The 13,740-nt window shown below is 39.4% G+C and overlaps 1 protein-coding gene across 1 annotated transcript in view; it reads left to right on the top strand.

The window, feature by feature from the left end:
- LOC143289786 (voltage-dependent calcium channel type A subunit alpha-1-like) overlaps positions 1–13,740 on the top strand; it is a 160,923-nt gene that overhangs the window by 72,485 nt on the left and 74,698 nt on the right. The window contains exons 23-25 of the mRNA XM_076598918.1: positions 6,247–6,343; positions 7,824–7,984; positions 9,803–9,946. Of these exons, the coding sequence (XP_076455033.1) occupies positions 6,247–6,343; positions 7,824–7,984; positions 9,803–9,946 (402 nt within the window). The remainder of the gene's footprint in view (positions 1–6,246; positions 6,344–7,823; positions 7,985–9,802; positions 9,947–13,740) is intronic.

The raw sequence follows: 13,740 nt of genomic DNA, 5'->3' as shown, positions 1-13,740 counted from the left end.
GACACGGTAGAGAAATTTTGACCAAAATCATGATTTTTTGTGATTTTCGTTTTTTCGCATAATTTGCTTCTTCAACATCTAATCTTTATAGTCCATTTCACCTGGGTACAATATTCACTTAAACAAAGCTTCAAACAGCATCAACATGTGTGATTTCTTGTGAGTACAAGCACATCTCTTTCTTTTCCTGTTTTCTCAGCTTTGTGTTTTGTCCTCGTAATACCATTTTTCAAAATGCTAATGCTCAAAAACTTTAAAAGATAGCATGTTCAAACTTAGTACTTTATTTCTTTATGTATTCATCTTCATTATAGTGCAGTGGTTTGTATAGTGCTAGTAAAAGAATGAATATACACTCATTTGAAAAAAATGATGTCAAGGAATTTATACTCATTTCAACAACAACAACAAAAATAAATGTATTTATTCAAATTCCAAAATACCACTGCACTATAATAAAGAACAAATACAAATAAATCAAATAAAACAAACAGAAATAAAATATCTATAAAGGTACCAAAGTTATAAGCTTTTAATATTTTTGTTTGTCGGCCATTTTGGATTCGTTTTCATGGAAACCGTCACAACAAATTCCACAAAATGACCTTTTTAGACATGTTTAGTCCAATATCTTTGCATACCATGTCACAGAAAGCCATAAACTTCAAGTTTATTTCATACGTTTTTGTACTACTGTGTTTGGCCTTAACTACCCTACCATACTACTGTGATGGCAAACATCCTGAGCAGATGTATACAGATTAATATCTCAGAATTCATCTACCTTGCCATGTGACTGTCATGGCAAACATGACGGCCAGTCCCTCTGCCCCATACAGATGCAACATGATGTGTCACAGAACTTATCAGTGGCATGGCAGTCCAGATTTTAAAGTTCTTGTTTTGTATTCTAAATCCAGTCTTTGGATGACAGTTTTTGTCATGTAGCATCACAAGAGATCTTTCGAGCAATGATTCTATATTTCATTGCTGCATAGAGTCGTTCTGAAATTGTGTACAAAGGTAGCGTTTTCTTTTAACATTGGACATAAATACATAGATTAACTAAACAAAGATGTGTAAATGAAGCCAAATATCACTCACAATCTAACAAGCATGCAGAAATTAAAGTTGATGGGTTTGTTTTGGTGTTTTTTTTTGGGGGGGGGTGGGGGTGGGGGGGGGTTTAGTTGTCAGTTCCCATCCATCTTTTTTTCTCTTTTTTTTTTCTTCTTTTTTTTTTTTTTTCATTAAAACAAACAAAAACATGAATAGCATTAGGATATACACATTTCTTCTAAAGACATATCATTAGTTCATTTTCATGACAAATCCTACTGCTGATTTCCATTTCTTTGGACATGGATGTTTGTGAATGTGATGATTACCACAATATATAGTTATGTACAATTTGTTTTCTGCAAGTTGATTTTGAAATTATTGTTCACTTCATTTCGTGTCATCATCAAAAAAAAATAAAATAAAATAAAATAAACCTCAGTATTTTTCATATTCACACATTATTTCTTTCTGGGGCACTTTATATTTTGTATCTTTGTATCATATTCATTTTAAAAAATATTTTCTTAGTCATTATGGTGGGTAGAATTAGCTGCACTGATTGAAATGAGCACCCCTGTGTAACAGTTTGATACTTTTTTTCTGCTGCTTTTTTTTTTTTTTTTTTTTTTTTTTCAAATTGTATTTTTCTTATTTCTACAAAACACCATCTTTTTTTCATTTATTTGAAATTTGGATCTTTCTTTTTGTACTTTGATCAGCTTTGAAGACCCTTGAGAATGTAATAAAGATTTTTTTTTTCTTTTTCATATTGTATTTTCTACAAAACACCATCTTTTTTCATTTATTTGAAATTTGGATCTTTCTTTTTGTACTTTGATCAGCTTTGAAGACCCTTGAGAATGTAATAAAGATTTTTTTTTTTTTTTTTTTTTTTTTTTTTTTTTTTCAAATAATGAATTTAGTTTAAATTTAGTTGTTTCGTACTTTCTGTAGATTATTTAAAGATAACTTTGGAATGCAGAATATTTTCCTTTTTATTTCCTCTGTCCCATCATTCGATTACTGTCCACCAGTTTGAAAGCATGTGATGATGAAGGATCAGTTTATTCTGTTTTCCCTACACAACTCTTAATTCAAACAGTATAAATGACTGACATAAAGCCCGTTCACCAAGTTTGAGATAAGATCAAATACGAATACCTTTATTGTCTCATTAAGAGAAATCACACCAGGTGTAGCACAAAACGAACATGAAAAAATACTTAACACAAAAACATTACACAGGACTTGATTAAAAAGCAACAATAAGTGTATATGACTTTCAAAAAGCATTAAGATACATTCACTTTAAAACATGAATAATGATTACTTGGGGTTAGTTGGACTTTGGGAACCATCCAAATGCCGACCGTCCTAAAACCCTCATGGCCGAGAGAGTGGGGATGTAGCTTGGGCAAGACACTCTCCGCTATAATCAAATTCTGGCCCAGATACTGCCAGGACAGCAGTTGCTTCCTCTGCTGTTCTGATGGTCGTAGTCAGACATGACTATCATACAACTACAAATATGCAAAAAGACACTAAGGAGCGTTGTTACACACCTCAGGGAAGAGAGTCGTCAGGACTATACTTCTGGTGTGTCGACCCATAATATTTTAACTCAGCATGGAAAAAAATTTTTCATATATTTAATAATAATAATAATAATGGATACTTATATAGCACACTATCCAGAAATCTGCTCTAGGTGCTTTACAAAAACGCTTTTGTTAACATAATACATCATATCTGTGTTACATACACACACCAAAATGTGACTACACACACACACACACACACACACACACACACACGCTGCATACATACATTTTAACATACATGTGTATCTAACAGCTACCCTAACACATACGCACACATAGGCAGGCACAAACTTAAATAAACACACGCACACTTTTTCCAATAACAGAAATTCATTTGTGAGACACACTTAAAGTGAACGCATAATAGGACACAAACATGAAAGGCCTTTAGACGTATAATTATTACAAAGGAGTAAGTAACTTTAGGTAATACATAAAAGGAGTGTATAGCACTATGACAGTTTCAGTTTCAGTTTCACTTTCTCAAGGAGGCGTCACTGCGTTCGGACAAATCCATACACGCTACACCACATCTGTTGAGCAGATGCCTGACCAGCAGCATAACCCAACGCGCTTAGTCAGGCCTTGAGTGCATGCTTACATATTTGTGTACCTATGAAAGTGGATTTCATTTTATGTAATTTCGCCAGAGGACAACACTCTCGTTGCCATGGGTTCTTTTTCAGTGCGCCAAGTGCGTGCTGCACACGGGACCTCGGTTTATCGTCTCATCCGAAAGACTAGACGCTCAGTTTGATTTTCCAGTCAAACTTAGGAGAAAGGGCGAGAGCGGGATTCTAACCCACACCCTCACGGACTCTCTGTATTGGCAGCTGAGCGTCTTAACCATTCTGCCACACTTTGACACATAAATACAAAGGAAGAAATGCAGCCTTTTTTTCTTCCCATGGCGTCAACAGTAACCTTACAAATTTTACTTCTGTTTATGTGGCATGGACAGTAGCCATGAAGTGACCTGAGATTTGCTTTAATCATGGTATTGACAGTACTGGTAGTTGTATGAATACATTTATTTCGTTCAGGTATTTTATTTGGACATCAGCTAAGGCGAGTTTCTTACGTGCTGGTTTGGTGAGGTTCTCCAAAACACACTAGGAAGGTGCATTTGTTTTTTCCACCTCGTAGCAAGACTGGCCAGGTTCTCGTGAGTCAAAACTAGGTAGCCTTCAGAGCAACTTTGCTGCGAGGTAAGGCTAAATCTGCTTCCCGCCTGGCATTCGTTTTGTTTGGCATGAACTTCTCACCCTCACCACTCACTCTCTCACCTATAGCACACAAGCATGCTTGAGTTTATGAAACACGTCTCTGCTATCATACTGCCATATTCATTTCATTACTGTATCAGTAGATGTTGTACAGATGAAACCACTTTAGTACCTGATGGAAAACAGATGTACAGATACTGACAGGCATGATTTCCAAGTGGTTACAGTGTTGAAGTTCTGGATCTGTGACTGTGACATCTTTGGTTGAAATGCTAGTGTTGCCTGATGGGTTTAGGCGAGATTTGTTCAATCAAGATCAGCCTATGTGTAGACCTGCTAATGCCTTATTCTGTGTGTGTGTATATAGGTATGTATACAGGCGTGCAGAAGGTCAAACATGCTTAATTCAAATTCCTGTTGTTTGTGCCAACATTTTGGTAAGTTATGGAAATATTGACAGACTGCGCCCATACCTCAGAAGTGAAGTATTGCTATGGCTGCCAAAGGGATTAGAGGATTAAAACACACACATGCGCACGCACGCGCGCACACACACACACACACACACACAAGTTTCAAGTTTTAATTATCCTTTCATTCCTATTGGAGTATGGAGAATTACTACAAAATAAACTTTTCATGCCCAGAACAAACATTTCCAAATACACAACAATGTCACATAAAAGTTGAGAAAACACCAATGTCTTTTTACTCCAAAAGTATAACTAGGCAACATTTACGAATCTAATCATCTTACTTGCAGCTAAAATGACTTTTTTGCCTCCTTCGAGCATATTACAAAAATTAAAAACCGATTTTGGAGACAAATATTTTTGAGGAACATATCTATTTCATAACTGATCATAATTGGGACATTCCATTATAAAATGAAACATCACCAATCACAGACATGTTACAAACCTGACAAAGCCGTAACTCTCGTGGTATGCCTTTGTGTCTCCCTGTTTCTATTTCCAGCTTATGATTACTACTTCGAAATCTGAAGAAGCTGATAACGTAATTATCAGGCATTTGACATATATTTTTCTCTACCAAATCCACTTTTGAAATTTCGATAAAACAAACATTTACTACTCGCCTCTAGTTTACTCACAAAAACGAGCAAAATTGAAAGAAGTACTTTTGCAGCACAGTCAGCCATTTGGTTTGCAGATAATGCCTTTCGTCCCAAATTTGGACACCTTTCCTAAATCATTTCCGTCCTGTGACGTTGGATGGTGTTGGTATCACTTTTATTTGCTTTCCTTGAAAGTTTCCATCTGCAGTAATGTAGCATTTGAAATCAAAGAGTGAGGGAAAGAAGTAGAGAGATTCTGTGCAAACCCTTGCCGCCCCCCCACCGCCTTTTTCTGTTGTCATTTCCAGGGTTAATACTTATTATCCACCCCAAAACATGCGTCATCCAGTACTATTCCATGTCCCTTGCTGTTTAGTCGACAATTTAGATCCTGAAGGCATCATTTTCCTCCCTGTTTTCTTCTCTCTTTTTTTTTCTTTTTTTTTTTTTTCTTCTGTTGTATCAAAGTTTTGGTGGTTAAATTGGAGCATAAAACAGTGTATCTGCTTTGGTTATATGCAGACTGGTTTCATGATAATGGTATGATTATTTGTGAGCTGTTGCCTCAGAGTGTTAAATTGGTTCATCGCATTTTTCATGGTTTACGTTTCCTGTTTAACAAGCACTGACTGATCACAATAAAAAAGAATAACTGTGAGGTTTTATGCCCTTAGCCCTGTTCGGACATATGTCAGGAAATGAATAAACAAGCAAAAGTAAATTCATGCATCTGCATAAGCACACATGCCTGCATCCAAGCATAATACCTCCACATAACACATTCACAAGGACATAATATGAGCACTGACGACAGATGAACACAATGCCAACAATGATGATAGACTACTGCAATGACACAGGGTAGAGCAGTGAAAGAAAATAGGATAGTTTGCCTGTGCATGCCTTGTCACTTTTTTTTTTTTTTTTTTTTTTTATAGTCTCTTGAGTGAGTGAGTGATTTGATTGATTGACGAACTGTTATTCACAGTATATCTTCTAAATCTTCCTTGACTGTCTGTGTGTCTGCCTCTCTCTCTCTCTCTCTCTCTCTCTCTGTCTCCCTCTCTCATTTTCCTTAATCTCAGACCTCCCCCTCCCTCTTTTGTATGACCTCCCTTCACACTTTTCTCTTTTTGCTTCCCCTGTCTGTCTCTATCCTTCTCTCTTCCTCTCTCTCTTTCCTGACAACTGCTCTTTGACCCTGACCTTGACCTTGACCTGAGCCTCTTCCCCGTTGCAAACAAAGAAACGAGTGGGCGTTGGGTGTGGGTGTGTGCAGCGACAGTGCGGGAAAGAACCTCAACACCATCAAGTCCCTGAGGGTTCTGCGAGTGTTGCGACCGCTCAAAACCATCAACCGTGTGCCCAAGCTGAAGGTCAGTCGCATTGGGTTGTTTCTGTTTCGGACTGAATGATTTTACTTGGGTACCTGATTTAAGTTACTGCCCGTTATGGCTTCGGGCTTGTGAAGCAGCTACTGAGATACCCAAACGTATGTACACACACACACACACACACACATATCATATATGCTATAATATATAAGGACACCTTGAAGACAAACCTCAAAGCCAGTGACACAGACATCGCTTCCTGGGAAACTGATGCCCTTGACCGCTCTCGCTGGAGGATGCTGTGCTCTAGTGGCATAAAGACGTTTGAAAACAAGAGAACGCTGGCCATTAAGGAGGAGAAACGTGAGCGAAGGAAGCAGAGCTCAACTTCTGGAGACGTTTTCCCTTGCAACACCTGTGGGAAGTGCTGCACATCCAGAATCGGCCTCTTCTCCCATATGAGGACACACACCAACAGATAAGCCTGCCTGCCTACTCATCCATCGGTCCGATAGGAGACTCCACCATATATATATATATATATATATATATATATATATATATCGAGTGAATAATACACCCAAGTCCAGATGTCTTCATTTTCCACTGTAACAGTGAAAATCAATGGAGAATTGTTGATTTAATCAGTTGAACAAAGCTTCATTTTCATACTTCCAGAATCCATAACTAGTTTGTAATGCCAGCAGTACCAAATAAGAATAAACGAAATTCGAATAGCGTGCTGGTATGAGACATAGACACTAGAATCCGATACTAGTGTCTGTGTATGAGAATACTTTTCCTTGGTCAACAGGAGAAGTAGTCAAGGCACGTAACTCTGGAGTGGAATCAGTTAAGTCTGTCTTTGACACACCATATGTTTGTTTGACTTCTTTTTTTTTCTTCTTTTTTTTTCTCCTTTTTTCTACACACGTTACATTTATTTCATTTTTTTGTTATTGTTTTTACCTTTTTTGACACACCTTACTTTTATTCAACTTCTTTTTTTTTTCTTTTTTTTCCCCTTTTATGACACACCTTACATTTATTTAACTTCTTTTCTCTATTCATTTTACTAAGATTATACACAAACATGCCATACTACTTCGATCTCCACACACACACACACATGGGCATACGCGGCGTGTGCACACACTCGAGCACGCACTTGCACAGAGTGGCACACAAAACAATCTACAGTGCTGCAAGACTCCCATTCATTTGTGAGCACTGATAACAACAAACAAACAAAAACCAAACAAAAAAAGACAAAAGAACGCAAAGCCATTGTCCATGGTTAAGGTAACATACAGACAGAGAGTTGTGCACGAATGAGAGAGAGAGGGAGAGAGTTGAAATTGTTTCTTAATTTTTTACCTATTAAACGATGAAAAATAAACAGCCAAAAAACCTACTTTTTCTTGTTTTGTTTTGTTTTGGTTTTTTTTTTTTCTTTTTTGACATACCTTACATTTATTTAACTTCTTTTTTTTTTTCTTTTTTTTCAAATACAATTTTACAGGCGGTGTTTGACTGCGTGGTGAACTCTCTGAAGAACGTGTCCAACATCCTCATCGTCTACATCCTCTTCCAGTTCATCTTCGCCGTCATCGCTGTGCAGCTCTTCAGCGGCCGATTCTTCTACTGCACCGATGAGTCCAAGACCACGAGGGATGAGTGCCAGTGAGTGGAATGATGATAACGTTGTTGTTGTTGTAAGGTTCGTTCATTATATCCAGAGAGGTCGTCGCTATTGTCAGGTTTGTTCATTATATCCAGAGAGGTCGTCGCTATTGTCAGGTTTGTTCATTATGTCCAGAGAGGTCATAACTGTTCGTTCATTATGTCCAGAGAGGTTGTTGCTGTTCGTTCATTATGTCCAGAGAGGTCGTTGCTGTTGTTGTTCGTTCATTATGTCCAGAGAGGTCGTCGCTGTTTGTTCATTATGTCCAGAGACGTCGTTGCTGTTAATTCATTATTTCCAGAAAGGTCGTTGCTGTTGTAAGGTTTGTGCGTTATGTCCAGAGAGGTCGTCACTATTGTCAGGTTTGTTCATTATGTCCAGAGAGGTTGTTGCTGTTGTAAGGTTTGTTCATTATGTCCAGAGAGGTTGTTGCTGTTGTAAGGTTTGTTCATTATGTCCAGAGAGGTCGTTGCTATTGTAAGGTTTGTTCATTATGTCCAGAGAGGTGGTTGCTGTTGTTGTTCGTTCATTATGTCCAGAGAGGTGGTTGCTGTTGTTGTTCGTTCATTATGTCCAGAGAGGTCGTTGCTATTGTAAGGTTTGTTCATTATGTCCAGAGAGGTCGTTGCTATTGTAAGGTTCGTTCATTATGTCCAGAGAGGTCGTTGCTGTTGTAAGGTTCGTTTATTATGTCCAGAGAGGTTGTTGCTGTTGTAAGGTTCGTTCATTATATCCAGAGAGGTGGTTGCTGTTGTTGTTCGTTCATTATGTCCAGAGAGGTCGTCGCTGTTCGTTCATTATGTCCAGAGACGTCGTTGCTGTTAATTCATTATGTCCAGAAAGGTCGTTGCTGTTGTAAGGTTTGTTCATTATGTCCAGAGAGGTCATTGCTGTTGTAAGGTTTGTTCATTATGTCCAGAGAGGTCATTGCTGTTGTAAGGTTTGTTCATTATGTCCAGAGAGGTCGTTGCTGTTGTAAGGTTTGTTCATTATGTCCAGAGAGGTCGTCGCTATTGTCAGGTTTGTTCATTATATCCAGAGAGGTCGTCGCTATTGTCAGGTTTGTTCATTATGTCCAGAGAGGTTGTTGCTGTTGTAAGGTTTGTTCATTATGTCCAGAGAGGTCGTTGCTGTTGTAAGGTTTGTTCATTATGTCCAGAGAGGTCGTCGCTATTGTCAGGTTTGTTCATTATGTCCAGAGAGGTTGTTGCTGTTGTAAGGTTTGTTCATTATGTCCAGAGAGGTCGTTGCTGTTGTAAGGTTTGTTCATTATGTCCAGATAGGTCGTTGCTGTTGTAAGGTTTGTTCATTATGTCCAGAGAGGTCGTTGCTATTGTAAGGTTCGTTCATTATGTCCAGAGAGGTCGTTGCTGTTGTAAGGTTCGTTTATTATGTCCAGAGAGGTTGTTGCTGTTGTAAGGTTCGTTCATTATATCCAGAGAAATCACTGGTCAGACTTTTTGAAACACTTTATCTGGTATCATATACTGTACCAAATCAAAACTGATGCACAAATCAGGCCACTCAGTTTGATCCTCTTGGCCCAGAATTTTGCGGCAACTCGGTGATAAGACATCTCGCTAATTGTCCACCATCTACTTGCAAAAATTGAACATTATGGTAGACACACAGACACACATTAACAATATCAATAGTAACTGTGTATTACATAAATCATCACTTCATAAAGCTTTGTTTTCTTCTTTCTTTTTTTCTTCATAACACTGAGCCAACTTGATGCTTCTAAGATCACTTCCAGGCCAGTAAGTGGGACGATCGTTGAGATTTACAGTCATTTTTCTCCGAACGTCCACCAGGGGGCAGTACTTTGAGTACGAGGGCAGCTCAGACGTGCCGACGGTGAAGGATCGAATGTGGCTGCGTCAGGACTTCCACTATGACGACATCATCAACGCCATGCTGACGCTGTTCACTGTCACCACCGGGGAGGGGTGGCCGAGGTAACAGCGCACACTGTGGGGTCGTCATGTTGTGTGGGTGGAGGGGGACGGGGTAGTGAGGGGATGCGCGGGGGGGGGGGGGTGGGGGGGGGTGGACAGCACAAACTGTTGTGTTGTGGAGGGGGACGGGGTAGTGAGGGGATGCGTGGGGGGCGGGGGTGGACAGCACACACTGTTGGATTGTTGTGTTGTGGGGGATAAGGGCATGGGATGTGGGGACAGGGGGGGTGTAAGGGCATCATCAACGCCATGCTGACGCTTTTCACTGTCACCACTGGCGAGGGATGGCTGAGGTAACAATGTGTACTGTTAGATTGTTGTGTTGTGTGGGTGGGGGGCGTGGATGGGGCGGGGTGTGTGTAAGGGCATCATCAGCGCTATGCTGACGCTCTTCACTGTCACCACTGGGGAGGGATGGCCGAGGTGACAACACACACTGAGGGATCGCTGTATGTGGGGAGAGGAGGAGGGTGGGTGTGTGGGTGTGGAGTGGGAAGGGCATGGTGGGAGAGGAGGGGGTGAGGGGGGCAAGGTATGACACACACTGTGTGGTCATTGTGTTGTGTGGGTTTGGAGGGGGGGGGGGGGGGGGGTGTGGAACAGAGCAAGTCAGGGAAGCGGGTTGATAAGATAGTGTGATGGTACAGTATGTATGTTTTGAATGGTGATGTGCTGGGAAATTTTGGAGAGAGAGAGAGAGAAATGGTGTTTGTGTTTGCGTAGTGTGTGTGCGTTCCGTTCAGTTCAGTGTGTGTGCATGTAAGTGCATGCACAGAAGTATTGTTTCTTGAGAAGGGGGTGTATTGATTTGCATGTCAATTTGTGTGTGTGAATGTGTGTGGCTGGGAGGGGATACAAAGAGGAGAATATCTGATGTGTGAGAGATTGTATATTTGTATGCATGTGAGAGGACTTTGTATGTGTGAGTGATCACTTGTGTGTGTGTGTGTGCGCACACGCGCGTGTGTGTGTGCACACATAAATGTGTGTGTATGTGAACATAGATTGTGTGTGTGTGTGTGTGTGTGAATGGAAGAGTGCATAAGTGCACTCAGAAGCTTGTATATGGGCTGTTGGGAGAAAATAGACCAATAGACTCGACTAGGCAAGATTTGGCTAGGTTAGACCAGATTTGCATCATAGATATGCCAGTATACAATCCATGGTCAGATTACAACATTTTCAAACTGATTATTGTTTTCTGTTTGCATTGTTGCCTTTTAAACCATTGAAGCTTCGGAAGATACAATGTCAGTAAGCCCTGAAAATATGAAAAACATGTACACAGACCAAAAAGGGATACCAAAGTGGAATGCATTTGCTGTATGTGTTGATCAATTTGTTGTTGAAATATTTCTTTCCCTCACAGCCTGATGTTTTAGTTTCCCAAATGTTTCGGTAAGTATTTGAAGGAGACCGAGAAACGTCAGGCTCATACTGACTACAGGATGCCATATAATGTTGAATATTTTAATTGATTATTGCATATTTCATTGTGCTGTTGGTTCACATGTTTGTTTTTTTTTTAGGAATGGCAGGCTCCCAGTTGCAACGGAATACTGTTTATTGTTAAATGTTTTAATTCGTTGTTGAAGTTTTCTTTGCACTGTTGGTTTATTTGTTTGTTTCATTTTCTCCTGTTTGTTTCTTTGTGTTGTTGTGTTCTGTGAACAGGGAAATGCAGCAGACTGACGATTGAAAGTGTCTTGCCATCACCCATCTTCTTTGAATTTATTTGTGTTTGTATTTCTCGTTTTGTCACCATTTTTTCTTTGTGTGAAACTCGGGACTGCTGTCCTCAGGGAGAGCGGGTTGCTACACTACAGCGCCACCCGTTTTTTTGTCGTTTTTTTTCCTGCGTGCAGTTTTATTTGCTTTTCCTATCGAAGTGGATTTTTCTACAGAATTTTGCTAGGAACAACCCTTTTGTTGCCGTGAGTTCTTTTCCGAGTGCTAAGTGCATGCTGCACATGGGACATGGGTTTATCGTCTCATCCGAATGACCAAGCGTCCAGACCACCACTCAAGGTCTAGTGGAGGGGGAGAAAATATCGGCTGCTGAGCCGTGATTCGAACCAGCGTGTTCAGATTCTCTCGCTTCCTAGGCGGACGTGTTATCTCGAGGCCATCACTCTACTCACATATGAATACAATCATGATTCCCATCTGTCCACTCACACAGACTTTCTCTCGTGCCCTCTCTGTTCCTGTGTCTGTCTGTCTTTCTTTTTCTCTCCTCAGCCCATCTCTGTGTGTTTTGTTGGTCTTTTTTTTTTGTCTTTTTTTTTTCATGTTGTAATTATAGATAAACTTGTTGGGAGAGGAACGTGAAGCAGAATTACTGAAGTAGTATTAGGAATATATTGACACATTGAAAAGAGAAACATAGGGCTAGAAAAAAAAAAGAATAAAAAAAAAATGGAATAAAGAGGACCATACTGATTCTTTGACAACAGCAACCATGCTGGCAGCTTTCCTTTCAAAACTGTGATTTGATAGGATAAGTTTTTTTGTGGTGTTTTTTGTTGTTTGTTTGTTTTTTGTTGTTGTTTTTTCAGGTTCATAGATGGAAACATGTTTTGGTAGCATCTGTTTATGCAACAGAGACTTAAGAAATTTCCAAATGTCACATTCTTGCTATCTTTATTACATGTGTAAATCAGATAACTACATTTGACTATTTAATGTTCTTAGCAATTAACTAGATACCTCAGGGAAATAAAACACTGTCCTTGTTATTTTTGCGGACACAGCAGTTAAATAAAAGCTAAGGATGGAACTCAACAAGACATCGCCGGTATTGAAATTCCAGTGTTCTCTTCCATAAAGGGTATCACTACGGTTAGATTTTCAGATGATTGGTAAACTATATTATGTTCCATTAGATATTTGTTATTAATTCGTTCTGTTGCATCACTTCATTGCAAAATTTTTTTCTGTGCACAAAATTTGAGCTGCTTGCGCTCTGGTAGACAAGGTATCACTGCAGTACAGTTTTTCTTTTCTTTTTTTTTTTTTTTTTTTTTTTTTTTTTTTTTTTTTTAACTCACTCAGTACGGCCAGTCCTCTCTTCTCCTCCACACAGGCCCCTCGGATGTCCAGTGGGTGTCTGAATGACCCAACCTTTAGCTTCCGTCATCAGAATTGTGGTATTCTTTGTCAGCATTCACCTCTTCAGTATAAGAGCCTTCCGCTTGCAATATTTTTATGATGGTAATTGGGCTGAAACGCTGTTAACGTCGCCTCTTTCGCCGTTCGTATGGAGAGAGTTAAAGCTGTATGCATTCTTATTTGTCTATCCAAATTTGCTCTTGGTTGAGGGTTTTTTTCTCATGCTGCATTGGATACATCAGTTTATCATCTTCACTGCATTGTTAGCAACCAGATGACACAGCATTTAGTGAGGGGGGGGGGGGGGGGGGGGGGATACCAAATTCGGGGAACTCAAACCTGGAACCTTGGGTATCTTAAGTCCTACGTAGATGTTAAACCACATGGTCGCTATTCCTCACAGGAAAATCAAACGGTGCACAACATGTTAGTTGTCCATTCAGATTTTTTTTTTTTTTTTTTTTTTTTTTTTTTTTTTAATGATGTCAAGATGTGAATTGATAGCTGTGTGTTGTATCTCCAGTGTTATAAAATGATAGGATTTACTTCACAGGCAAACTGAACAGTGCACCACTTTTCTCTTGTCTGTTCAGATTTGAAAAGACGATGCTGAGGTGTTAATTGATAAACATATGTTAGAATATAACACGGGCAAATTGAGCAGTGCACCACTCTGTTATTTG

Source organism: Babylonia areolata, chromosome 14 (assembly GCF_041734735.1).
Source record: "Babylonia areolata isolate BAREFJ2019XMU chromosome 14, ASM4173473v1, whole genome shotgun sequence".
NCBI lineage: Eukaryota > Metazoa > Mollusca > Gastropoda > Neogastropoda > Buccinidae > Babylonia > Babylonia areolata.
This window is presented reverse-complemented; position numbering and strand designations above follow the sequence as displayed.